This window comes from Dama dama, chromosome 12 (genome assembly GCF_033118175.1).
Source record: "Dama dama isolate Ldn47 chromosome 12, ASM3311817v1, whole genome shotgun sequence".
Lineage (NCBI taxonomy): Eukaryota > Metazoa > Chordata > Mammalia > Artiodactyla > Cervidae > Dama > Dama dama.
In genome coordinates this window covers 22,342,831-22,370,785 of record NC_083692.1, presented here as the reverse complement: position 1 = coordinate 22,370,785, position 27,955 = coordinate 22,342,831, and the positions used below count along the sequence as shown (strand labels likewise).

The following is a 27,955-nucleotide window of genomic DNA, read 5'->3' as shown; positions in this document are numbered from 1 at the left end:
CCCATAGGCGGCTGTGTTAACAGAATCTCTCCGCGGGCCGTCCCCAGGGTTTGGACAGGCGTCTGCCCTAGCCTTAAAGTCAGACGATCACCTAGAGCCGCCGAGAGGAGCGGAAGTGGATGGAGCGCCAGGCCCCAGGGAGCACGGGCCAGGCGCGCAGATAAATCACGGACACCAGCGGCGCGGACCGTTCGGGATTGGCACTGAGAGCCAAATGCCGACGCAGGCAGCCAAGTTCTGGGAAGGGAAATATGATCCGGATCGTGGCAGACGTGGTGCAAAGTTAGACCCACCTGAGCGGGGCGGGGAGGGGCTGCCAGCCGCGATGGAGTCTCCTCTCCCGCGGGCGCTCGGGCACCGGCCGAAGTCTCACCTGGCTCCCTGCCCTGCCCGAGGAGGTAAGGGGTCTCCACTCTAAAGGAGAGAAAAGTAAGGCTCACTGCCGCTTCCCCGAGCCTTTTAAGAACTGAGGTGGGACTCCAAGCCCGATCGTCTGCTCTCCTGCATCCAGAGCAAGTTTAAGGATCTGCAGGACTGACTCCAAGCCCGTCACAAAGCAGACGTGTTCCCGGTTTCGATGTAGGCGCCCCACGCGAGAAGGAGCCCGGGGGAGAAATGGGCCCGTGGGGCGGGGGTGGGGAGCTGGGGCTGGGTCCCGGGGCCAGGCTGCCCGCCGGGACATTCCGACGCACGGAGCCCGGCCCTCCCGCCGGCGCCCGCACTGATTGGCGCTCGCGGCCGGCCTCCAGCCAGCTCACCTGCCCCTCCCAGCCAATCGGGGCCACCAGAATTGGGGCTGTCGCAGGGAGAGGGGAGTGATGCTGTTGACTGGAGGCTGAGCCTCCCTCCCCGCCGGGCCCGCCGCAGCCCGGAGCCCGAGCCGCAGGCTGCGCGCCCCCTGGCCCCTAGCCGCCGCGTTCCGGGCCCCGCGCACTTGAATGCCGCAGCTCCCGGCCCGCACCGCTCCGCGTCTCCGCCGGCTGGGACGCGCCCCGACGGCGCCGGCCGACGCCGCTTCCCCGCAGCCTCGCGCCGAGCCTGCCCGAGCCCTGAGCCCCGCGTCCCTGCCGGCCCCGGGGAGCGGGTGGGCCCGGCCGCGAGCAGCCCCGCCGAGGCAGGATGTTCACGTCCAAGTCCAACTCGGTGTCGCCCTCGCCGTCTCTGGAGCAGGCCGACTCGGACGCGCTGGACATCAGCACCAAGGTGCAGCTCTACGGGGTGCTGTGGAAGCGCTCCTTCGGGAGGACGTCGGCCAAGTGGTCCCGGAGGTGAGTGCCCCTCCCGCGCCGAGGGAGGACCGCCTGGGGAGGGAGCCAGGGCCTAAGGACCCCCTACCGAACCGCTCACTGCCGTCCTGCGCCTGCCTTTCTTGTGACCTTGGCCTCGCCCCGTTTCGCTCTTCGCTGGCTCCTCCTGTGAGATGTGGGTCCCAGCCTCGGGCCGGGTCATCCCTGCCGGAGTCTGATCGAGCTGGGGTGGGGCCGCTGAGTTCTCTGTGGAATGGACCTAAGTCGGGTTGGGGAGAATGGACGCGGGCGGAAGAGATCGTGGCCGTGGTTGCAGCCCAGTTGGGTCATATTGGACTGTACTCGGCAGGGAGAAAGAAGCCCTGCCTTCAGCCAGACAGCCTCCCTGGGACCCCGCCCCCAATTCCATCATCTTCACAACCCTCTGCCCCAGGTTTCTAGAAGTGGGCACAGAGGTGGGGCATGGGTGTCCTACCTCCCACCCCCCACTTCCACCTACCCCCAACAATCGGGTACCTGCAGTGAGGGAGCTTCTGAAAAGCACTGGCCAGGGGCGGGAAGGAGGGTCTGGGAGAGTCTGTGCCCAGCCCTGGAGGAGTCTTATTGGGAACTGGGGCTTCCCAGGTGGAAGCTGGGGCTTCTTTAGTTGTAAAGAACCTGCCTGCCAATGCAGAAGATGTAAGAGACTGAGTACGATCCCTGGGTTAGGAAGATCCCCTGGAGGAGGGCATGGCAACCCACTCTAGTTTTCTTGCCTGGGAAATCCCATGGATGGAGGAGCCTGGCAGGCGACAGTCCTTGGGGTCACAAAGAGTTGGAAACGACTGAAGTGACTTAGCATGCACATGCACACATGTGTGTCTTTAAACTGGGCCTAAGGAAGAGAGACTCCAGTGCTTCAGGCAGAGAAGCTGGAACAGAAAGGAGGGACTCTTGAGGGTTGGGGGAAGGGAGATGGGGCAGGACTGAGGATGGATGGGTCCTGTCAGAGGACTGATCCTGTGGAAGGGGTGGTGGGGAAGGTCAGAGCAGCCTGGGTCTTTGGCATCAGCTTCCCGGTCCCAACTCCAAGGCTACTCCGCAGAGGCCAGTAGCTACTCATAACTGAGCCTGGAAGGTATTGGAGGAAGGGGGAGTTCACAGCCCTGAACTTGCAGGAAGCTCCCAATGCTGGTTTCCGGAGCAATGGGCCATCTTCTGGAAAGTGTTCACCTTCAGGGCAATCTCAGCTCTGAGATTTGCTGTGCGGTGGCCCCTGCCTGGAGGCATGACCCTACCAGGAAACTAGGAGGGGGTCTAGATGCCCCTTCCATCCCACCCTGTGCGTCTGCCCCTGAGCAGGGGGGTTCCTATGTGCCAGGAACACAGTTCACAGGGACATGGTAATAGTTGGTTTTGATGTTCTGTTTTGATGAATAATTTAATATGTCTACAGAACAAACAGGACTGTGGATGCTGTTTCACATTTTACATACCTGGTTTTTGCTGGACTTAACACTTTGGGGGTTTAACGGGATGACGGCTCCTTGAGCTCCTCCAAAGTTAAGCATATCTCTGATCTCCTGAGTGGAGGCCTGGGGCAGCAGAGAGGCCATGTTGTGAGCAGTTTCCAGGGCTGTGTGGTCTGAGCGGCAGCTCTCAAGCACCAGGAGCAGGCTTGTCTCTACCAAAGGCATTGAGTGGGGGTGGGGAGGCTGCTTATAAATTCAAGAACCATTAGCAGAATGCACCCCACCACCCTCTTCTACCTCAGTTGCTCTAGGCAAACAACACTCCTCTGTTGGGTCTAGCTGCTGTCCTTGGTATTGTCCTCCAAGACGTCCCTTTCCATGCATTTTTCACCTGATGGCATTCCTAATAAGTGCCGGGGATCTGCAACCCCCAGGTTCTGTCCCCTTGTACCCGTCACCCACAGGTGTGGGGACTTGGCCCCTGCATCTGCAGTTGATTCCAGGGCTGGGAGGCATTGTGGGCAAAAGTTCCCCAGCTAAAAGCATAGTGATGGAGCCCAGGGGCCTTGGAGAGCTGTAGCACCCCCACCCCAAGAATCTCCACCAGTAACTCCCACAACCACTCAAAAACTCATCCAGCCCAAGTCAGAACAGTGTACACGTTCTGCAAAGTTAAGTCCTCCAACCGCCTTCCAAGGAGATTTTCACTCTGTTCCTTCATGGGAATTCCAGAGTTGCCCCTGTGCAAAGACTCCTCCTTCCCTGGGATTCAGGAAAGAGCTAACATTCCCCTGCCCTTTCTAGGCCTCTGTCCATGTTCACAGATAAACACACACACACACACGCACATGCACATGCGATCTAGCCTTGGATCAGCAACAGCCGGCCAGAGAGGGTCTGGAATGGAGCAGGGGGAGGCCTGATGCTCAGCTTAGCCCCCTGTCACTTCCCAGCAGGGCCCCTTGGGCCCCACTTACCGCTCTGTGGCCTCTCTGGACTCCAGCTAATTAGCAGCCACAGGAAGGCCTGGGGAGAGGGCACTCAGGCCTGCCGCCGCAGAGCCCTGCCATTAGAGCGATCGATGCCATGGTCGGCGGGTAGGGGGGTGCAACTAAGAGGAGGGGGCCTGGAAAGGCTCCTGAGCCGCATAAATAACTCATGGGCAGGATGGGAGCGGCTGTGGCTGGCTGGGTTCTAGAAAACCTCTTCCGCTCAGGGCCTGTCTCAGGGCCTGTGCCTCCAGCTCCTAGTGCCCAAGCAGCCCTGCCCTTCCCGGGGTGGGAAGATGCCCTTGAGCTGAAGGGTCAGCTTTTATTCCCCATGAACAACAAAAAGAGAAAGGAATCAACAACGTTTTTTAGCAGTAATCAGATGATCTGGGAGAGGTGTCTAGTGTGAGCAGCGGAGACACAGGTGCTCAGAGACAAGGAGGACAGGAGTGAAGCCTCTCTGCCTGGGCTGTTGTCAGCCGCACGGAGGCACTGGTCCAGCAGACAGGCCCGCTTTCTCCCAGGGCTTCATTCTTTTCCCAGCACTCCAGTTGTTGTTGTTCAGTCATGAAGTCATGTTTGACTCTGCGACCCCTTGGACTGCAGCACGCCAGGCTTCCCTGTCCTTCACTGTCTCCTGGAGTTTGCTCTAACTCATGTCCATTGAGTTAGTGATGCCATCCAACTGTCTCATCCTCTGTCGTCCCCTTCTCCTCCTGCCTTCAATCTTTCCCAGCATCAGGGTCTTTTCCAGTGAGTCGGCTCTTCCCATCAGATGGTCAAAATATTGGAGCTTCAGCTTCAGCATCAGTCCTTCCAGTGAATATTCAGGGTTGATTTCCTTTAGGATGGACTGGGTTGATCTCCTTGCTGTCCAATCCATTCCCTAATCCCTCTGCACATCTCCCAAGGCTGGAGCCTCTGATGAGGAGGGCCCAGCTGATTCCTTCCTGCCTCTGGGGTGTCTACACCCATGTCCCTCCTCCTCCCTCAGGTATAAGGTGAATGGTAGGCCCTGGGCATCAGCTCACTCTTGTGGAGCTTCGGGCCGTCCTACCTCAGGTTGCTGAGACTCACAGTGTCCGCTAAGTGCCAGGGGAACCCTGGAGACGAGGGGGCCTCATTTCCCAAAGCTCAGGCCACAACCTGTGCAGGGGTGGAAAGATGATCTGTGCAGCTGGTGTTCATCACGTCAGAAAGACTTGAGGAGACTTTCTTCCCACAGAGATTTGGGTCCAGGAGTTTCAGCCTTGGCTCTGAGCACTGCTTCCTAAAGGCGACACTGTGATACTCCCCCCAAAGGACTGTGGGGGGAGAGCTTGCCCGTCACCTCCACGCACCAGGCTCAGCCTCACTCCAGTGACACTGGGACTTGGTCTCGCTTCCTGGCTCACATAGCATTTCTCACAGCTGACTGGGAGGTGTCCCCCCAGCACAGCTGCAGCATTTCTGCCTGTTCTATCCCAGTCTGCAGGCCCCTCTTTTTTTTTTTTTTTTTATAATCAACCTGTGCTCTCCCAACTTCTTTCAGAATGATAGTGTTTGGTGGTGGGCAGTGGCTAGGTGGCAGCTCTGGGCTCTTCCCAGATCCGTCTAAGATGGTGGCATCAAGGTTGTTTTGAGTCCTTAGTTTAAGTATGATCTGGGTACACTCTCCAGATCATAGCACAGCTGTAAGATGAGATGACACCCATTGTGTCAGGCTTCACTGGGGTCATGTGATGGTTCATTTGGCCGAAGTTAAATGAGTTGGTTATGCAAACAAGACACACTTCTCCTTCCCCACCCCCAGGAGCTGTCATGAGAGGCTGTTGATGGGCTGTTTGAAAACCGGGGCCAGAACTCAAGTGGAACACTTTCAGGCAATTCAACTGCCTCGCGTCCAAGACTTGGAAATATAGAGCAGTTTCTTTGAGAGTGGGTGTGGCCCTGGTGGCAGATGAACCCAGGCTGAGAGGCGGGTGCCCTGAGCTCCAGTCCCAGCTCTGCCCGTGACCAGCTGTGTGAGCCAGGCCGGGGCACGGCTGCCTCACAGCTCACCGGCTGGCAGTGTCTCATCCGTCAAATGGAAATGGATCAAATTGTGGTGTTTAAACTGTTCCATGGTGATTCTACAGGTGCCTTAACTCCACCACAGGGAGGTGGGGGGCAGAAGGAGGGCTCCAAGGCCCCCTCCTGCGTCACCCAGTGCCTCTGCACTATTGCCTGCTTGGCACAGTAAGCTTGTCTTTATTATCTTGTTCAAAGAATTCTGCTAACTTGCTTTTGATTTTTTAAAATTGGAGTATAATTCCCAGGTGGCTCAAGTTGTAAAGAATCTACCTGCCAAAGCAGGAGTCCTAACAAGACACGCAGTTTGATCCCTGGGTTGGGAAGATCCCCGGGAGGAGGAAATGACAACCCCCTCCAGTATTCTTGCCTGAGAAATCCCAAGGACAGAGGAGGCTGGTGGGCTACAGCCCATGATGGGGTCACAAAGTTGGACGTGACTGAGCACGCACACAATTGCTTTGATGTTGTGCTAGTTTCTGTTGTACAACAATGTGAATCACCTATAAGTATACATGTATCCCCTCTGCTAACATTTTTTGGAGCCCCTTGGACTTGGTGATCTTTGCATAAACCCTCACTTGTCATCACCCATGTACTTCACAGGCAGGATTTCTGCTGTCCTGCCATCTCAGACCTGCTGCTGCTGCTAAGTCACTTCAGTCGTGTCCGACACAGTGTGACCCCATAAACGGCAGCCCACCAGGCTCTCCCGTCCCTGGGATTCTCCAGGCAAGAACACTGGAGTGGGTTACCATTTCCTTCTCCAAGGCATGAAAGTGAAAAGTGAAAGTGAAGTCGCTCAGTCATGTCCGACTCTTGGCTACCCCATGAACTGCAGCCTACCAGGTTCCTCCGTCCATGGGCTTTTCCAGGCAAGAGTACTGGAGTGGGGTGCCATTGCCTTCTCCGTCATCTCAGACCTAGAGCCAGGCAAGTAGCAGAGGCCAGGGTGGGCATTCCCTGAGTGTGCCAGGGTGCCTGGAATGAGCAAAAAGGGACACGCACTGGGAGCTGTGTCATTTCTGCCACTTCTGAAAGGGACACTTCTGATAAGCCATCCTTCCCCAGCTCTAGGATCTGCTTGACTCCACACCCCACACCCCTTTTCTCAGTGCCCGAGGAGCTCAGGGCTGAGGAAGCCGGGGTGCTGCTCCTGTTCTGGATGTCGGTGCCCCCAGGGAGAGGCCTCCAGGCTGGGTGTCCTGCCTTCCTGGGACATGTAACCCATGGCCTCTCACGCTTCCACAGGCCAGGGTTTCTGCTGATCCCCAGGGGCTCTGAGTTCTTGTTTCCTTATCTGTGGATGAACTGGTTGCCCAGCGTAGACGCTCCTTGTTGCATTAGCAGATATGGACCCTGGCTCATTCCTCAGTCTCCCCCTCCATCCCCACCACCACACTGATGCACCAGCCTCCACACAAGCTTTCTGGGGGCCTTGTAGACTGTGTGAAGGGAAAGTAAACGTTCGACTCTTTGTGACCCCATAGACTGTAGCCCACCAGGCTCCTCTGTCCATGGGATTCTCCAGACAAGTATACCGGAGTGTGTTGCCATTTCCTGCTCCAGCGTGAAGAGAAGGTTTGTCAAAGAACAGGGTGGAGAGGTATTTGAATCCCAGAGTTGCAAGCACCTAGTTGCGTCAGTTCCCTGGTTTCCTGAGCCTTCCAGACACTGCATCTCAGTACCACCAGGGCTGGGATTGTTCTCTGCTGTCTCTTGACCCTGTAGGACCCAGGCTCTTGGATCTTCCCTGCATCCTGTCTCCTCTGCCCTCTCCCCTCACCCCACTTTCCCTCTGCCCTTCAGGACTGCCCCCCACTCCAAGTGTCTCTCTGTGATGCAACTCCCTTCCCAGCCCCTACATTCACACTTGGCTTTGCACCTCCAGACATTCAGGAGCAGTGTAGATGCGCCTTGCTTTGCCAGGACCCACCCAACTTAGAAGGTATTTGTGGGTCTAGGTAGCCTTTATTGCTCATTTCCAGCTGGATCGACTGTGAGGCCCATGTTGACCATCAAGCTCTGCTTGAGCCCTTGTTGCCTTCAGGGCGCTTAGGAGGGGAGTCAAGGTGGAAGCAAAGCTGAGGACAACCTTCCTGGGCTCCCTGGTTCAGCTCGGATGGTACCTCGTCCGCTTTGCAGCTCAGCTAGCGTCCTGGGCCTCGTGTCATCCCAGACTCTGCTCTCCCTCGCTTGTCTATTCAACAAGCTCTGCTGACTTGTATCAGCAACAACCAAGAACTCTAGTCTGCCCCCTCTGCCCAGCTGTTGAGCCCTCCGAGACACCTTCTCCATGTCTAAAACTGCCAGGTGACCTCACAAGGGCCCTGTTTGAAACCTGTTGGCAGCTCCCGTCGTCTGCCACAAGGAGCCCCGCCTTCTCACAGGGACCACAAGCCCCACCCGCGCCTGGTCCCCACTGCTGTCTTTGACTTTAACCCACCATTCACTCCCCTCCCCGACACCACTGTGCACCCCTCGGCACTTAGCTGCCAGCAATACCAGATGTGTTCCGATAGCCTTGAAACACAATGTTTGTTGCATCTGCTGTGCCTTCTGTCTGAGATGCATCTCCACTTCCCTCGTCCCCTCAGTTTCCTAGACACTCCTATTCATCCTTCCAAACCCTGCTCAGTTGTCACCCCCTCTTGGAGAACATTCTGGGCTGGACACCCAAACCATTCATTCCTCACCCATCTGTCCTCTTTCTGTATCTCATACAAACTTACAAAGTGGCAGGGCACCCTGGTGCTGTATATTAATCCCAGCTTCCCACTTCCCAGTTGTGTAACCTGGGGCATGCTGCTTAACCTCTCTGTTCTCCACTCATTTCATCTAGCTCATGTGAGGAGTGAATGGCTAACAACCATTCTCATGTTATTAAAACAGTGCCTGGCACACAGGAGGAGCTGGATAAGCATTGGCTGTATTTTAAATTATTGATTTGTATAATCGGTGTTTGCCTATAAGCTTCCTGAGGACAGGAAATCATCAAGCCCCGGGGCCCAGAAGTGTACTGGGAGATTCGCTCACGCTCTCTGACTTGAGCTGGACAGGGGCTTACAGTTACTTTGCAGAGAGAAGCTCTAAGAAGACAAACCACGATGCCAGGTCTGAAGCGCTAAGGAGAGCCAAGAGGAGTGGTGAAGGGGGCTGGGCATCAGAGAGCAGAGAGGCTGAGAGCCTGAGCTTTGTCAGTGTGTTACCCAGCCAACTTTGCTGGCCTGACACACAGCAAGCCAGATGCTGAGCCACCCAGCTTTGCAGCAGAGAAAAGGTTTATTCGCGAGGCAGCCAAGTGAGGAGTTGGGAGAGTTAATCCCAAATCTGCCTTCCCAGAGGCGAGCAGCTTGGGGTATTTATGGTCTAAACGAGAAGGGAATCTGAGGCATGGGGGGAGGTGACTGGAGGAAGGAGGTGAAGGAGTCTGTGTTCTGCACAGGCGCACCTGAGTTACATGCTTCTTTATGGAAGGCATGTGCAAATTCCAGGGAAGTCTGATATGGAGGGAACCTGGGGCTGTGACCGTCACCTGTGGGGCGAGCAGGTCTATTCTGTGCAGACTCTGATCAGATGTGTTGGATCCTCCCGGTTTCAGCCAGTTTGTTGTGTTACAAGCAGAGGGCTTTTAAACAAGCTGTTCCCTTATCTGCTGGTCTGTTAAGACAAGCTCAAGAATTTGCATTAGTCACCAGTTTCTGTTATGGATTTTTTCAGCCCATGGGGCATGGTTTCAGTCCTCCCCTATCTTCAGTTCCTCAGCTTTGACAGAAGAGGACTACATTCTGCTGATAACAGTGGAAGGCCTATGGAGAATTAGAGGAATGGAATTGTTTTGCATTTGATTGCAAACTTGGGACCATGTTTTGGATCTGGGTTTTTTCTCTTTTGAAGGCAGGTACTTAGTCTTTATTTGAATAATCATCATATGAATTAGAGTTAAGGGTACGTGGCAAAGAGCAAGTACAGAGTTTTAACAAGAAGGAATATAAATCCTAGCCAGCTCACAAAAGAATGACAGTTTAGGGGACTTCCCTAGTCGTCCAGTGTTTAGGACTTTGCCTGCCACTGTAACGGGTGCGGATTCGAACCCTGGTTGGAGAGTTAGATCCCACAAACCTTGGGGCCAAAACACCAAAACATAAAAAAAACAGAAGCAATATTGTAGCAAATAAAAGACTTTAAAAATGGTTCCATATCAAGAAAGAAAATCTTAAAAAAAAAAATGACAGTTTAAGTAATCCTTCAAATATAGACCTATTTCCTGATGGGATGCATGAGAAGATATTTCCTAAGAATCCAGGTTCTTGGGGTGACACTTGTTGGAGTCAAGTTGCATACTTTTTTCTCAGTAGGTTTTAACTTCCAACGTGGTGTTAGTATATACATAACACGAGCTACTGACCGCCACACACGCTCCTCTGCTGCAAACCTCAGCGTCTTAGCATTTGGCTTGCTGCACTTCGGGCAGACGAAACTGGTATGATAACAAGCTGACCAGCTGAGTTCCCGGTCTGCCCCTTACTAGTTGCTGAATCTCTCTGTACCTCAATTCCCTCACCAGTGGAATGGAAATTCAGCCCCAACTCTTAGAGTTGGCATGAGAGATTAGATAAGATAATGTCAATAAAACACTTAGAAACATGAGCGTCTGGTACCTGGTAAATTTTCCTCCATCTAGAGGTGAAATTCTTTAAGACCAGAGAGAAGAGGCAGCCAGGGCAGACACAGACCTTTTACTCATGCACACGCTCTGGGCTTCACTGGAGCTTGGGACTAGACAGGGAGACCCTAGGAGTTGGGACTGGAGACGAAGCTTTGCCCAGGACTGAAGCTGGCCTGGGTAGAAGGGTGGGCCTTGGACAGGGGGGAGGGGCAGCTGCAGGAAAGGGCTGTGTGTTTGGAGGACAGCGAGTTGGCCAGCTGGGCTGAAGCCAAGGGCTCTTGCCAGTAGGAGTTTTTTGAGCACAAATGGGAAAGGAGGTCAGGGGAGGCAGCGGCAGACACTGAACTTAATAATAATAAATAGTAGTAGTAGTAATAAAAGTAAATGTTTAAGGAATATTTACCATGTGTCACACAATGTTCGAAGACTTTATGTGAGCAACTCTTGTCGTTATCCCAACAACCCTAAGAGATATATGTACTATTAGTGTTTTCAAGTTCCCCTGGGGGACCAGAGCCTTAGAGAGATCAGAGGACTTGCCCTGGTCACACTGCTGGTAAGTGGCAGAGTTCTGACACTTGGCTACCCCAGCCTTGACACCTACTGCCTTTGGCCCATCTGTTTCCTGCCCAGGTGATGGCCCAAAGGCCAAAGCAGCTTTTGAGGCAGTGTGGTATGGGAGTAGGAACGGAGGCTGTTGTCTGTGTTTCCAGTCCCACCTCCACCTCTTCCCTGGCTATATGACTTTGCATGTGTAGCTTCATCTCTTAGCCTCAGTTTCCTCATCTGTAAAATGGGAACAAAAAGCCCTACCTTCCGGGATTATTACATGGATCAAATACTGATACCTAGGGCTTCCTTGGTGGCTCAGACAGTAAAGAATCTGCCTGCAATGCCGGTGACCCGGGTTTGATATCTGGGTCAGGAAGCTCTCCTGGAAAATGTAATGGTAACCCACTCCAGTATTCTTGCCTGGAGAATTCCATGGACAGTGGAGCCTGGTGGGCTACAGTCTATGGGGTCACAAAGAGTCAGACACAACTGAGCAACTAACACTTTCACACTCTGCTTGGAAAGCAGCCCATGAGAACAGCTAAACAACCAGTGACTATCTCCAGCCCAACTCAGTGAGCCTAACTCTGCAGGACTCAGAAGGAGGCAGCCCCTGGCTTGTGGTCAGAATGAGAACCCCGGGAGTAAGGGGATGGTGGAGGAAGGGGCAGGAAGAGGAAGTATCCTTCTGTGCAGGGGCACTCTAACCTTGGGCCCCCGCCTGCTGCAGGGAAGCTGAGAGTCATCGGCTGGAGCAGCGGGCAGGTCCTGAGACACGGTTACAAGCAAAGCCAGCCCTTTGGGTCCTCGAAGTGAACTTGCCAGATGTACCCTTTGTTGGGCGATCCTCCTCCTTGCCAGCTGGGGAGTCACCCTCCTCCTCCAGATCCATGCCAGCTTCCTTTCCTTGATTCCCATCCCCACCCGAAGCAAACCGAGAGCAGCTGCAACCAGACCAGGCTTGGCATGCATGGCACGTGACCCTTCATGATCCCTGTGGCCATGGGAGCCCCGAGCTCTGCCGAAGTCTGGAACAAAGCATGCCCGGGACCTCCGTCTTCCCCTGCCTCTCGGAGGGCACAGAGAGGAGGGCCGTGACATTCGGCAGTGACATCCTATGTGGCAGACAGATGTGGAGGGCTTTTCATGCCTTCATCCCCTGGATCCTTTCCTGTCCCTCCTGTGGCCCCAGCCCCTAAGGGATCCCATGCATTACCCCCTAACCCACCAGCAACAGTCTGTCCTCAACCCAGCAGCCAGACTGAGCCTTCTGCAGTGCGAGTCAGATCATGTCACTCCTCTCAGAACCCTCCAGGGCTTGTCCCTCTTACTCAGAGGAAAAATCAGCCTCTATCAACTAGCGGTCTGACTTTCAGCAGGTCATGTCACCTTTCTGCTTCATTTCTGCCCATAGAAAATGCAGACACCTGCCTCATGGGAAAATGAAAATGTTAGTCGCTCAGTCGTCAATGACTCTTTGCTACCCTGTAGCCTGCCAGGCTCCTTTGTCCATAGAACTCTCCAGGCAAGAATACTGGGGTGGGTTGCCATTTCCTTCTCCAGGGAATCTTCTCCACCCAGGGATTGAACCCAAGTCTCTCACATTTCTGGCAGATTTTTTACCATCTGAGCCACCAGGGAAGCCCTTATGGGATAATAGTGAGTGTTAAATGCATTAACAGAGGTAACTGCTTGCAATAACGTATTGCTTGGGGTAAGTGCTAAATAAACGTTAGTTTTACCATTAATGCTATTCTAGTAGCCAACAGAGCCTTACACAATCTGCTTTCCACCTGGTTCCCTCTGTTGCAGCCACACCGCAGTTCCTTCCAGAACCAGGCACATTTCCCATCCAGGGCCTTTGCACCTGTGGCTCCTCTGCCTGGAACACTTACCTTTCCACAGATGATGCCTTCAGGCTCTCCTTGACCACTTTGTTTAACATCAACACCTCCCTCACCCACCCCTCACCCTATTGCTCCCCCTGCTTTATGTTCCTCCATAGTATTTATCAGCATCTGGTATGTGGCATGTCTTTCTTTCTAACTTACTGTCTGCGTCCCCACTACACACACTCAAGTATAAGCTCTATGGGAACAGGGATTTGTGTCTCTCTTGTCCACACCTCTGTCCCCGATACTCAGAACATTGCCTGGCACAGGTAGGAGTGCAGCAATTATTTGTTGACTCAATGAACGTTTCTTCATAGTAGCCCCAAGAGGCAGATACGCGCGGCCTCGTTTTGTAGAGGAGCTTTGAAGGGAAGATTCTGCAAGGCTGGGAGCCGGCCGGAGGCTGTGGCTTGAGGGATAGGGATTGTTTGCCTCCAGAGCCCCGTCCTCTCCCAGCTGTCTGCCACCCTCACCAAATCCCTGGCACAGTGCTTTGCTCTGAGGGAGGAGGGGTCTCTAGAAGTGTCACAAAGGCAAGAAAGTATTCATCTTGGTCAGCTCAGGCAAATACCATAGGTTGAGTAAACAGTCTGTTACACTGTTAAACCCTTCTGCTCAACAACAGAAATTTGTTTTCCTAGGAGGCTGAAAGTCTGAGATCAGGTGCTGACATAAGCAGGTTCTTTCTGGGAAGGACTCTTTTCCTGGCTTGCCGACAGCCGCCTTCTCACTATGTTCTCAAGGGGCCAAGTGGGAGAGCAAATGCTTCGTCTTAATAGGATTGGATTATGGCCCCACTTCTTGACCTCATGTAACCTTAACTACTGTCTAAAGACCCTATCTCCAGGGACTGCCTTGGTAGTCCTGTGGTTAAGAATCTACCTTCCAATGCAGGGGCTGCAGGTTTGATCCCTGGTTGGGATTGGAGAGCTAGGACCCTACATGCCTTGGGGCCAAAAAACCAAAACATGAAACAGAAGCAATATTGTAACAAATTCAATAGAAACTTTAAAAATGGTCCACATCAAAGAAAAATCTTAAAAAAAAATAAGACCCCTTCTCCAGATACAGTCACATTGGAGGATAGGGCTTCAACTTCTGAATCTGGGGGAACACACTTCATTCAATAGCAGTATTTCAGTAACCACTGAAAGGGGAGAATAAGGGTCCCTAGGAGGCAGCCCTGTGCCCCCTGCCTCCCATTTTTCTGTGGGTGACAGGACTGTGGAGATGTGTCACTCAGTCCAGTCCTGGCTCTTCTTCAAATTGGCAGAGTGATGAGCACAGTCTCATCTGATCCTCACAATAACCAGATGAGGTCCATGTTATCACTCCCATTCTACAGGTGAATAAACTGAGGCTCAGAGAGGCAAGCTTACTTGGTCTAGCCCTTCCCCCTTCCCCCCCACCCCAGGCTGAGAAGTGACAGCTCTGTGTTCTTATCCACTCTATGAATTTCCTTTGAAACTGTCAAAGGACATCTTTCGTGTCCCACAGGACTGAGGGGCCATGACACGCCCTCTGGACAAGAGTGAGCACCCAGGGTGCAGCAGTGGTGCTCAGTGCCAAGTGCACGGCCGGTCAGCATGGACAGAAGGAGCTCATACGGCAGTGTGGGCTGGGCTGGTCACCAACAGTGAGACAGTTTCAGCCAGGTGAAGAGAGAGAGTAGGCACTCGTGGGAAACTGTGCGGTCTCTTTCGCAGGATCCTGCAAGACAGAGTGAGGCAGGAGGCAGCGAGCTCAGGGTTTGTGGGGCCAAGAGGCTAAAAGGCAGAAGTGGCAGGAAGGCTGAGAAGGTGGGCAGGGATCAGGTGCTGGGGGCCCCAGGACGTGTCCGCTGTTCTGCAGATGGTGGTATTCATGTGTTCTTCCTCCACGGGGGTGGGGGGTGAGTCGGCTTTAGCAGGATGTCACCTCTGAGGTCCACAGCTGCCCGAAGCGTCTGGCTGGGCTGAGAGCGCCCACGAAAATAAAGAACATGGTTGGGGTGGGGTGCACAGTGAAGGACAGAGCTGAGCTCCTCTCCTGGGGGAGGGGAGACAGCAGCTGTCGGCAGTCACAGCGACCCTCCCACTGTAGCTGTGACCTCGGGAGGGTCCCCTTGGCTGGTGGCACCTTCAGAGAGTCACCGGCCACTTTTCGAGTCCCTCCCAAGAGGGTGTGTCCAACCAGGGGTGTGCTGGTGAATGTTTAACCACTTGCTCTCTTGGGGGTGGGGTGGGGTGGAGCACTTGATGTTTTGTAGCATTTGATGATTTCCATGGTGTAAATATTCCGACTCTGACTGACATCAGCTACCGATACAATGTCGCTGATCACATAGCAGGGGAGAGTCCCGCTGTTGGCCTCCATGAGCCCATCTGAGCCGTGTTTCCGGCTCCCCCTAGTCCCATGGCTCCGACTGCGGCATTAGCAGCTGCCCCAGGAGGATGGAGCTACCACTCTGGGCTCTCAGGTCCAACTGGATCTTCTGGAGGGCACCTGGTGTCTTATCTAGTCATCAGTCCAAGAGAGTCCCCTGGGTGGATGCAAGAGCTCCGCCTGTGGGCATCAAAGTCAGAAAGCCCCAAAGGCCTAGAGATCCCAAAGTGAAAGTGTTAGTCACTCAGTCATGTCTGACTCTTTGCGACCCCGTGGTCTGTAGCTGGCCAGGCTCCCCTCTCCATGGGATTCTCCAGGCGAGAATACTGGAGTGGGTAGCCATTCCATTCCCCAGGAGATTTTCCCAACCCGGGGATCGAACCCACATCTCCTGCATGGGAGGTGGATTCTTTACTGTCTGAGCCAACAGGGCAGCCCTAAGTTAGCCCGAGGGCCCAGAAGGAGGCTGTGTGGAACATCCAAGACCGAAGGCAATGCAGGTGTCACATGTAGGCTGCAGGCCTGGCCTCACCAGCCTGGTACCCACATGCCATTTGATGGCCCGTCTTTAGGACCACTTGTCAAAAGACCCACTTTGGAACTGTGTGTCCTCCAGCCCTTCTTCTGCCCCTCCTGGGGTAGACTCACAGGGCTGAAGGTACCTGAGGAGAAGGACCACAGATACCCCCCTGTGCCAAAGGTGGCGGCTGGGGGGCTGGAGGAGCCAGCTGTGAAGCTGCGGGAGGCTGCCCATGGGCCTCCCATTTATGCTTGTCCACTGGTGTGAGGGTGGGCTGCCTGTTGGCGGGGGCCTGGCCAGCTGAGGACTTTGCCTGGACGTGGCACATGAGTTGGCAAGGATGAGTCTGAGTAGTGTCCTCATGGGCTCCCCACGTGAGCACAAGGGTGCTCTTGTCGTCCCGAGAAACCTCACCCCTTTTCTCCTGTTTGCCCCTCCTCCCCACCACCCACAATAGGTTTTTCATCATCAAAGAGAGCTTCCTTCTTTACTACTCTGAGAGCGAAAAAAAGAGCTTTGAAACCAATAAATACTTCAATATCCATCCCAAGGTGAGGGGCCTCTCCCCAGGACACAGTGCGGGAGGGCCCAGTGGGAACAATGAGGGACGGTGTCCCCAGAGGGGAGGGTGCTCTCTGGTGTCCTGCCCTGGTCTCATGGCAAGTCTTATGGGGGGGGGGGGGGGCGGGGCGGGTGCAGAAACCACCCTGGCCCCCTCTCAGGCAGTGTCCCTCCTGTGTCCCTCTGGGAGAGTTCTGGTCTGGCTTCTAGCTTCGAGCCTTTAGCAACACCTGGATATTGGCTGAAGGCTCCCAGAGGCCTTCAGTGACCTGGGCTGGGTAGGGGCTGCGGGCCACTGTTCTGGTTCTTTCTCAGGGTGTCATCCCTCTGGGTGGCTGCCTGGTGGAGGCCAAGGAAGAGCCCAGCATGCCCTACGCCATGAAAATCTCCCACCAGGATTTCCACGTGAGTAAGGCTCTCCGCTTGGCCTGGGCTCTGCAGGGACAGAGCAGATTCCCTGGGACCCCAGGCTCCCCGGGGGCATCCCCTCCAGTGGGCTGGCCTGAGAAGAGTGTCAGTGACGGGGACGTGGGTGAGAATGCAGAGCAGGCCTGCAGAGGCCGAGTGGTGGCACGCGGGGTGGCTCCTCTCAGGCGCACCAGTGTCTTCTCTTCCTGCCAGGGGACCATCTTGCTGGCCGCCGAGTCGGAGTTTGAGCAGACCCAGTGGCTGGAGATGCTGCAGGAGTCTGGGAAGGTGTAAGTGCACCTGGGCAGGAAGAGGGGCAGCCTGAGGGTCTGGAAGGGGAAAGAGTGTGGGCTGGGCCAACCCTGACCTCCCTGCCTCTAGATTGGGATCCTGGTGGAAGCACAGACATCCTGGGAGAGGGCAGGGTGGGGAGCACAGGGCTGGGGCGAGCTGGTTTGTGTGGGGAGTGGAGACAGACCAGATTTAGAGCATCTTTGGGGAGTCTTCTAAGTGGGATTCAAGCAAAATGAGCTTTGCTGGTTTAGTCACAAGTGCACACGTAGGCACCATTTGTCCCCCACTCTCAGGAGCAAATCCGGTGTCATTAGGAGAAGTTGGCAGCCTCCTGACACCCATCCCATCTCCCCAGGCCCTTAGTTAATCCTAGCACAAACCAGTGGTTTGTAGATGGAGGTACAGAAACCTCCAGCCCATTTGCTCACAGACCCCTGTCTCGGCCCCTGCCTATTCATGCTGGGCTGTGCTTTCAGTTCCACAAATAATTCTGAATGGTGCCCTGGGCCAGGCCTTTTGGCAGGTGATAGGCATTCAGTGGTCTAGAAAGCAGCCCAGGAAGCAATCTCTTTCCTGCTCCCAAAGTGCTATTGGCCCAGCCCCCGGTGGCCCACTTTGCAGCCTGGGCCAGCCTCCGGGGACTGTAATGGATCAATGTTGGTGGCATGGCCAGTCACGGGGACCAGGGTGGGTGCGAGCTGGGATTCTGGAGGAGAGAGGATGACGAGGACACGCTATGCACATTCTCTTTCTCCTCCAGCCTTCTGTTTTAACAGTTGTGTGTGTCTTCCTCTTCTCTCCTGTTCCATCTGCCCTCCCTCCCCAGGACTTGGAAGAATGCCCAGCTGGGAGAAGCCATGATCAAAAGCCTGGAGGCCCAGGGGCTGCAGTTGGCCAAGGAGAAGCAGGAGTATTTAGGTTGGCTGAGGGATGGGCTGCAAACAGGCTCCCTGGTGATAGCATTTCAGGGCCCGGGGCTGCAGCCCAAGGTTTGGTGCAGGGCTGAGGGAGGGTTTCTTGGGTAGGGGTTTAGCAGGCTCCAAGAAGCCGGAGACCAGCCCAGAGCCTGGGGGGCTGTATGGCATGATACGAGTCCTCTGGGTTGGCATGACAGGAGGCAGGAGAGCCTAGTGGTTAGGAGCTGGAGCTCTGGACCCAGCTTTGTCATTTATGCATCAGCTGTGTGGATCTTTAGGCAGTTCCTCTTAAGCCTCAGTTTCCTCACCCTTAAACTAGAGACAAAATCAGCCCCCAACTTTTAGAGGTGGTGGAAATGCCTAGAAACACTTGTGTCAGCTGTGCAGCAAGGGCCCCACAAATGGAGAGGATATTGCCCCCAGACCCCAGTTCTCACCCCCAGCCCTCTTTAAGGTTCTAGGCCCAGGTGCCCCTGATTGGCTAGCAGTTGTTGTTGTTCAGTTGTTAAGTTGGGTCTGACACTTTGAGACCTCGTGGACAGCAGCACTCCAGTCTTCCCTGTCCTTGACTGTCTCCTGGAGTTTGCTCAAACTCATGTCCATCGAGTAGATGATGCCATGCAACCATCTCATCCTCTGTCGCCCCCTTCTCTTCCTACCATCAATTCTTCCCAGCATCAGGATCTTTTCCAACGAGATTAGCTGGTAGGCATGCTCTATTTGAGAAAGACAGTTAGTCTGGGAGGTTGGTCCTTTGCCTGGGACCCTCTCCCTTGCTGCCTCCTTAAATGTGTGGGGACCAGAGCACTGACTCCCCTCTGCCTGCTCTAGACACCCTCTGCCCCCAGGACCTGCCTTGCCTCACTCACCAGAAATAAGTGCAAAGGTTAACAGCACCCTGGGGGTGCAGAGACCCACTTGAGCTTCCAAAGATGAGCTGTCATTGTCTTGTGAATGCACAATGCAGGGTCATTGCCAGGAGAGGAAGGTAGCAGATCAGGCCAACTCAGAGTTTGCAGCCCCAGGAGCTGGTCGCTCTTCCAGCTGGGAGGCCCAGCAGTGCCAACCTCATCTTTGGAAGGAGCTGGGGGTGATGGAGGTGATCGCAGACAGTGACCCCTCAGGACTGGATCTGCAGTGAGCATCTCGTGAGAGTGTGTATCCTTGCTTTGGCAGACAAACTGATGGAAGAGACTGAAGAACTCTGCCTTCAGAGGGAGCAGAGAGAGGTAGGGGCACATCGAGGCCACTCCCCACCGCCTCCTGCTCTATGGGCCCTTTCACAGCCGCTGTGCGCTGACCTGTGTTTCTGGCATTAAGGAAGGGTGCAGGGGAGACGGGTTCCCAGGCAACCTGCTGGGAAATCAGACGGGCGGAGCAGGGAAGGCACTGAAATGACAGTGCTTGGGACTTGCTGTCGCTTTTTGGCAAGAAGTGTATTTCTCCTTACCAGTCCCCGGGGAGAAAAGTCAAAAGAGTAGGTGATCACTTTCTAAAGAAAGAGCCATTCAGAAATTTTATAAGCTGTGTCAGGAGGCAACGAGCTTCGTGTCACTACTGATATTCACAAAAGGCTGAGGCGGCCTTTTTCATCCACAGAGGGATTTCTGGCCCCATAAAGGTGACTGGGTTGGAAGATATCAGAGGTTCCTTCATCCTCTAAATGTTAAGATACAAGTTTTAAGGAGGCCAAGCATTGGCTGGAAGCAGCTAACCCTAACCCTTGCCTCGTTTAAAGGCGAGGGCTGCTGAAGTCCGTGCTATTTGGGATCTCCACGAAGCCCTGGGCCTTGCCTGTTCTGAGAAGTCATGAAGGGCAGGGTGGGGTAGTGGTTATCAGTGGAGCCAGGCTGCCTGTGTCTGGATTGGACCTTCACTGTTTCTGACTGTGTGACCTTGGGCAAGTTACCCCACCTCTCTGAACATTAATAGCCTCATTTGAAAAATGGGGATAATAATAGAACCTATCTTATCAGGTATGTTTGGAGGATTAAGTGAGATGTTATATATAAAGTGCTTAGCACAGAGTACATGCTTAAGGAACATTTGTGTTTGTTAGTATTACAATCGTTAACTATGAGCCCATCCTACAATTGAACTGCCAACTGCCTGAGCTCCAAGCTGCAGAGTGGCATGCCCTGACGCACCCACAGAGGGAGGGCCTGATTTGGTCCACTTCTCTTTGCCTGGTTCCTGTTGCTTAGCTCTCCCAGGAAAGTTCAGGGCTGGGCCTGTCCGCCGGGGCTCAGTGCCTGCTTCTCTGACTTGATTCTCACAAACCTCTCACCCTTCCCAACCACCCTCCCTGGGCTTGGGAACAGGCCTGACAGTCAAGAAGCATATCACGGAAAAAAAAAAAAAGAAGCCTCATGGCACTGTTGCACCCTGAATACTCCTGGGGCCTTTCAGAGTACCTGGCCTAGGATGGGCACTCAATAATGTTGTGGAATGACTTAATATTTTTAATTTGTATAATTTTACTTTGCATCTTGATTTTTAACCAGTAGGACAGTCCACCCTCACTTTTCTTCTTCTAAAATGTTATCAGATATTCTCACCCACTTTTTCTTCTGGCTGGACTTCAGTGTCATTTTGTCAATTACAAAAATCCAACCAACCAACCAAACAGAGCAGGAAATCTACTGAGGATTTTTATTAGGATTGCATGGATTTGAGGATTGGCGTGGTGACAGCATTGAGCCTTCTCCCCCTGGCTATGTGTGGGCCCCCAGGGTCAGGCTCTCAAATGGATCCCTCCTGTATTAGAGTGTGGGCATTTTCTTCAGACCGTTCTGTGCATTTTGAGAAGTGGGATGTGGTAGATTGTCAGCAACTTAAAGGCAGGTAATTTAGGAAGCCAGGGGATGGGATGGAGTGACAGATACAGCCACTGGCAGGGGGAGACAGACTTATCCATCAGAGAGGCTAAATCTGGGGCAGCAGTCAGCCCGAGGAAAATTTAGACACTCTATCTAGGTCTTTAGCCAGGAAATGAGGCCAGCAGAGACCCACTGCTCACAGGCCTCACTTAAAGCCGTAGCACGCCGAAGGAGGGAGGCCGGCCAGCTGTGAATTTCCTGGGTTTTGGGTACAAAATGTGAGTGAGACTCACTTGAGTCCAGCTGGTGCCCCAGTGAAGGCTGCCCCGGGCTGGCAGGAGGGAGAGGAGTGTGTTCAAGTTCACATTTCCGGGTCAGCTGTGTGCTCTAGATGGAGAATAGAACTCACGGAGTCATTCTGTCGAGGGTTCCCCTTCCTTACCTTGTTCATCTAGATTATGGATCCACCTGCCCCCTTCTCCTTTCCCATCTGCATCCAGGTCACAGAGATGCTCTGGGAGGCCTTGCATGGGCCACTTAGAAAGGCATGTGGCACCCTGGCCCAGTGATAAGTTGAAGATTCTCTGATCTTTAAGAGGTAGTTTGGCTTAAAAGGAGACGCAGGGTCTGGTACCAATCTATCACTGACTGTGTGACTGTGGGCACATTAGCCTCTGTGTTGCTGCAGTAACAGTGATGGCTACGCCTGGCTGGCTCCCAGGTTGCTGTGGGGCTCGTTGAAATACAAGGCAGGAGGTGCTTTGTGGACCGGCAAGGCCCAGGCCAATGGGTGCTGTGTGATAGTGTAGCTCTGACATCCTCCGCGAGGTACAAAGGGCCAGGAACTCAAGGGGCACGAGCTGAGGGTTCAGGGAGCACTGTCTTCTGCCCTGAGATCAGAAGATAATGCCTCTAGGGCTTCCCCGGTGGTCCAGTAGTTAAGGTTCTGCGCTTTCATTGCAAAGGGCGTGGGTTCGATCCCTGGTCCGTGAAGTTCCGCTTGCCGCGTGGTGCAGACAAAAACAAAATAAAACAAGGTTCTGCGTTTCTCCAGAAGACCATGCCCTTCCTTGGGCACAGGCCCCTCAGGTGTTCCTGGCTCCGTTGGGCCTGGTCTCATCGCTCTTATCCCCTGGGGGAGGGCAGCTGGCCTGCCTTTCCTCTTCTGATTGCACTGTGAGAGCTCAACCTGGCACGTGGGCAGGCACACGGGAAATCATCAATGCCCAGGACCCTTCAGGCAGGGTGCTCCCAGTCAGAACTCAGACTCTCGGAGCTGGAAAGGACCTCTCCCTTTCAGGTGAGACTCTCAGGTGACCTTCCTGATGGTTGTTGATCCTGATTCTGCCACGGGCAGCTTTGGAGGTGTCCTTTGCATTATTGTTCCATTATTTGAAAGCTCTTCGTTCCATGGAACTGGAATCTGCTTTCTACCGACTTCTTTCCAACCTCATACTTTGGCCACTTAAGTAAGTCCAACAGTCACTGAAGGAGCATGATGTGGTGGATGAAGACTTAGCTGCCGTGGATCTTAGCTGACCGCAGCCTGTGGCCGGAGGGCCTCAGACTAGTGTCATCTTGGGCTGCATGAACAGGAGCTTCTAGCTGCTTCAGGTTTATAGACTGTGTGTACCACTTCAATCAGCATTCTTAGGCTACACTTGGACATCATTTAAGAATCATCGGGATGAAATGGAAAGTGGGAAAGAAGTGAGCATCCAGGAAGAAGATTCTCCTTCTTTTTGCTCTTTAATATAGACCTTTCCCCCATAATGGTAGAAATGGTAGAAATCATGCTCTTCGTAGAAAACTTAGAAAACGTGAAGAGAAAACAAGTTTTACCTTTAACTCTACAACTCCACAGACAATTACTGTCAATTCAGCATTTTTCCTTTGTCTTTGTTCCTGTAGATTATTCTTATATATATTTTAAACCTAATAGGGTCATATCAGATACTCAGTTTTATGGGCTTTTTCATGATATCTTTCATTTTACCTTCATTAACACTATACCTTCAGCAATTTTCCACGTCATTCAACATTTTTTGAAAACGTCAGTTTTAATGACCAAGCACTGATTCATCATATGTGATATTCACTAATCTTCTACTTTTGGATATCTAGGCTGTTTTCACTATTATAAATTATGCCACAGTGAACGAACATCTTTGTATATAAATCTTGGTCTAGTTTTCTAATTATTTCCCTAGGATAGATTCCTATAGGTGGAATTACTGACTCAAAGGACAAGAACTTTTAGACTTTCTGATGCATGTGGCCAAACTGCTTTTTAAAAATATGTACCTATTGACACTCCCACCAGCAGAGTATGGATATTTCCATGGGGTTTTCATAATTTACTTTCTCTCATTTTCAATTATAAAAAGATATCACAGGGTAATAGTAAGTAAAGGGAAATAATTGCAGGTTGGGGTATTGGAAAAGGGGGCTCTCCAGGCCAAGAGGCTGAGACCGTGGGAGGGTGTCCTCCAGTCAGGTCCTATCTGATCTGTTCTGAAGCAGCAAAAGCCAGGTGCCCATAAGAGCCAAGTGCCCTTGTGACTTCTCAGGTCTAAGCCCAGGGATGCCTCCAGCCTGTAACAGCCCTGCCGCAGCAGGTAGAGGTCACCAGAGAGAGGAAATACGAATCTGAGGCCACATCACTGTTTATCGTCATTCACAACACCATAGGTCAGCTACTGAGAATGTGTGAAAATAGAGGCTTTCAAACTTTTTGTAACTCTGAACTCCTCTTGCATTAAAAAGAGGGAGGTCTATAAGAATAAAATTTTAAGTATATTTATATTATATTGTGGCTGTATATATATATATTTATATATATGTGTATATATATATTTATATATATTTTTTGGCTGTATATATTTATATATATGTGTATATATATATATTTATATATATGTGGCTGTGTCTGCTGCCATCACACACAACCCCAAAATATTAGTGGTTTTTGAACAGCAAGGGTCTGCTTCTCACTCAGCCTCATGGCTCAGCGTGGGGCTCTGCTCCACGCCTCCTCACTCGGGGAAACCCGGGCTCGCGGAGGCTCCACTGTTAGCGGCAACACTGGCTGACGTGGTAGGGAAGGGAACACAGCGTGTCACGCCCGGTCTGTAAAGGGTGTCTGCCTGGAGGGACTTCTGTTCACATTCCACCGGCCTCGGCCAGACCCACGGGCCTCCCAACTTTTACAGGTGGGCTGTGGCCACGCACTGTGTCGTGAGGGCATCAGAGCCCTGTGAGCAGCCCCAGGATGACCACTTATGAGGCACACCCAAAATGCCAGTAATAATTAGAAGGAAAAAAATAGCAACTTTTGGGGTAAGAAGCTTAGGGGTGAAGGACATAGGGTTTAGAATCGGACTCTTCCCTTTCCTTGGGTTTTATTCCTTCTCTGATTTTCCTCAAAGCCAAGGGCAATTTCCCCCTACAGCCAGCCACCCCCACCTCCCAGGAGGGGTTTCCATTATCCTTGAGAACAAAGCCTCTCCGTGAAAAATGAGGGCGTAATTCAGAACTATAAGATAAGAGAGAATGTGCGTCTAGAAATAATATCCTCCCAGAGCATAAAATGTGGAAGAAAAAAACAGTTGTCACAAAATGCTTCTAACCACCCGTGACCCGTGTACCCACAAATACTACCTGTTACTGAGTCCTGGGAATACAGGACCCCTGGGGGAGCACCTGCTTGCTGGGAAAACACTTGTGCTTGCCAGCAGTCCTGAAGGAGCTGGTCCGGTTCCCTGGGCCAGCTAGTCCTGGGCTTTCTGGCTCACCTGTTCCCTTGGGGATGAGTCTAGGGGAAGCTGCCACCAAAGCTCATTGTTTCCTGGATGCCTTGAGAAAAAAGTCTTTATTCTGTGACTTCGGGGCTGAAAATGGCTTTTCTTTGTCACTTCTAACAGATGCCACTCCAGAGATCTTTAATGGAAATGTACACCCACATATTTCACTCCAGGGCTTGGGGGTCAGCCAACACATTTTAGGGTGAGAGTGACAGGAGCTACCCAGCAGAGCAGACATCTAAAATTAGCATAGTATGTTGTAGCATGCTCAGATGCTCAGTCGTATCCGACTCTTTGCAACCCCATAGACTGTAGCCCCCCAGGCTCCTCTGTCCATGGGATTTCCCAGGCAAGAATACTGAAGTGGGTTGCTGTTTCCTTCTCCAGGGGAGCTTCCCAACCCCAGGAATGAACCCATGTCTCTTATATCTCCTGCATTAGCAGGTTCTTTACCAAACATCCATTCATAAGAGGGCTTCCCAGGTGGTGCCGGTGGTAAAGAACCCACCTGCCAGTACAGGAGGCTAAGAGACACCAATTCAATCCCTGGGTGGGAAGATTCCCTGGAGGAGGGTATGGCAACCCACTCCAGTACTCTTGCCTGGGGAATCCCAGGGACAGAGGAACCTGGCGGGCTACAGTACATAGGGTCACAGAGAGTCTGACATGAGCGAAGCAACCTAGGATGCAAGCATGCCAGTCTAAGAACTAATTAATGTTGGGATAATTTCTAAACCCTGCCCTCAGCATGCTAAGTGTGTTTTGGTTTTGGTTTGTTTGTTTATTGTTAAAATTTTTGTTGAAGTATAGTTGATTTATAATGTTGTTTTAGTGTTGGGCGTACAACAAAAGTGATTCAATTGTATGTCTGTATATATATTCTTTTGTCGAGGGTGTTGTAAATGAGCCCAGCGCATCACAGATCTTGGTTTCACTGAGACTGTGTGTTACTGAGTGGGATCAGGACTCCTCAGGGCTTAATTCTGAGTCTGGTACAGATGGTACTGAATCCCAGGGTGTCCTCTGGGTGAGAGTGGGGGTTCCTGGCCCCAGGGCCCCTTTGCTGTCTCTGACTCTTTTCTTCCTCTCTGATTCTCTTCAGGCTCTTGAGCGCCTGAACCAGGTGCTGGAGGCCGAGAAGCAGCAGTTTGAGGAGGTGGTACAGGAGCTGAGGATGGAGCAGGAACAGATCAAGAGGTGGCCGTGGTGTCCTGGTGGGGCGGGGGTGGGGAGAGGAAGGTGCACCCAGGCTAGGACGGGTGAGACCCGTGTGTCCCGCCAGGTTGGTGAGGCCTGCCCCCAGGAGATCCTCACTGGTCAGTGACTTAGTTTGGACCCCACCTCCCGAAGCTCCAGGCCTTGGGGGGCCTAGAAAAAACCGTAGACCCCACACCAAGGGGTCACTTCTGCCCGGTGGAGTGTGAGGCATGGGCAGGTCCCAACCAGACATCCCCACCAGCAGCGAGGCCCTCCTGCTGGGTCACACCTCCCTTACCCCGGGGTGGACAGGACAGGCTGGTCTGGAGGTGCCCCTGGCCAAGAGCCCCCCACCCCCCGCCAACATTCCCTGTCTTTTCTGCACAGTGTCTTCACGTTCTGGCCAATGATGCCTGTCCCTTGGGATTTTTTTGTCTGTGTATGGTTTGCAAACCCAGTTGCACATTATAATCATCTAAGAGGATTATTAGGGCTTCCCCCATGGCTCGGCAGGTAAAGAATCTGCCTGCAATGCAGGAGACATAGGAGACACAGGTTCGATCCCTGGGTCGGGAAGATCCCCTGGAGGAGGAAATGGCAACCCACTCCAGTATTCTTGCCTGAAAAAATCCCAAGGACAGAGGAGCCTGGTAGACTACAGTCCATGGGGTTGCAAGGAGTCAGACACAACTGAGCAACTAAACAGCACACACAAGAGGATTATTAATAGAATCTGCTGAAGGTAGAACCCAGAAATCTATATTTTAAAAAGTTTTCCAGGTCATTCTGATGCAGTCAATCGATGAACTTGGAGACGGCTGCTCTGGGTGCTGTAGGTGGTTTTGGTTGTAGTCACCATCATCACCACCACCATGACCACTACTGATTATCAGTGATAGCCGAGAAGGATTTTTCTTGTAACAGCCCTATAAAAGAAAGTCACTGGACATGTATTTTAGGGCAGGAGAAGCTCTGGGAAACTCAGCAGCTAATAGCCTGGAAGTACCTGGAAGTACTTTTGTCCCAGACTCTGGAATGGAAAATAAGTCTCCTCCCTTGAGGATCTGGTTGGGAAAACCAGACTCACACCCAGGAAATATCAACAGTACTTCCCATAATGTACAAACAGGTGCTCAAAGGCATAGAACAGACTCCCTACCTAAGACATATATATATTTATGATGCCTGTGGGCTTCAACACGTTAAATTGAGCTGGGTCTTGAGGGGTGGTAGGAGTTTGAAAATTGGGCAGAAAGGAAAAACATCCCAAGCAAGGGGAAGGGGACCCAGGCTTATTAAGATAGCAGCAAGGAGTTTGTCACCCCAGAGAAGTGCCTCAGCCACATCCCATGTCAGGGTGAATAGGTTCTAGCAAGAGCTGTCCTGGGAAGATAGGGAGTGAGGCTTCCGTTTCTCCAGCTCTCCTCTCTGCCCTTGGGGTGGCCCTGGATTTACTCTGACAGATTCATGTGTACCGGGAGTAGGTGACTTCAGCCCCACTTGGCCGGGATCTCCTTCATTCAGCCCAGGGCGCCTGCAGCTGCTGGCAGGACCAGCCGTGTGAGGAGCTGGCCTGCAGAGAACCCTCTGAGCCATACAGGGAGGTGTGACGGAAGCCACACCCGGGCTGGGAGGGGTGGGCACGGCCATACCCTGCCTTCTGTCCCCACAGGGAGCTTGAGCTGACTGCAAGATGCCTCAAGGGCGTGGAGCAAGAGAAAAAGGAGCTAAGACACTTCACAGAGTCCCTACAGCAGACGCTGGAGGTGAGGGGCCCCTGGCGGGCTGGTTTCCTGGAAGGAGGCAGGCTGGTTGGTTGGGCCACATGATGCAGTTTTTTCCCAACAGTGTTTCTCTAGAGAGTTATCTGCAAGGAAAACAGGGCATGAAGGGGTGCTGATCTAAAGGGTCTCATCTCTGTGGACCATTGGGAACTCTAGTCGACACATGAGGCCCAAAGCAGGACCCGGAAGGCCAAATTCAAGTTTGTCTTTATGGTGACTATGGCCTTGAGAAATCTACAGTCTTCAGTGCTTATATTTTTACACCAGACAGAGGATTGATTAGGGCCGGGGGCAAGGTGACCCACCGCTTCCTTCCTGTGACTCATTTACTTAGCTGCTCCGGGGGTGAAATTGAGCAGGAGGGAAAATCCATTTGATTCCACACAAGTTGTGAGGGAGGAGGAGGTGGCATGTGCAAAGGATAGAGGGCAGACACTTT

At 52.8% G+C, this 27,955-nt stretch overlaps 1 protein-coding gene across 1 annotated transcript in view; it reads left to right on the top strand.

The window, feature by feature from the left end:
* The first annotated feature begins 1,055 nt into the window (after nt 1-1,055).
* Nucleotides 1,056-27,955, top strand: part of PLEKHD1 (pleckstrin homology and coiled-coil domain containing D1) — a 32,016-nt gene continuing 5,116 nt past the window's right edge. The window contains exons 1-8 of the mRNA XM_061158354.1: nt 1,056-1,268; nt 16,191-16,284; nt 16,610-16,699; nt 16,916-16,992; nt 17,823-17,914; nt 19,090-19,142; nt 25,638-25,732; nt 27,405-27,498. Coding sequence (XP_061014337.1) covers nt 1,120-1,268; nt 16,191-16,284; nt 16,610-16,699; nt 16,916-16,992; nt 17,823-17,914; nt 19,090-19,142; nt 25,638-25,732; nt 27,405-27,498 — 744 coding nt within the window. The 5' untranslated portion in view covers nt 1,056-1,119. The remainder of the gene's footprint in view (nt 1,269-16,190; nt 16,285-16,609; nt 16,700-16,915; nt 16,993-17,822; nt 17,915-19,089; nt 19,143-25,637; nt 25,733-27,404; nt 27,499-27,955) is intronic.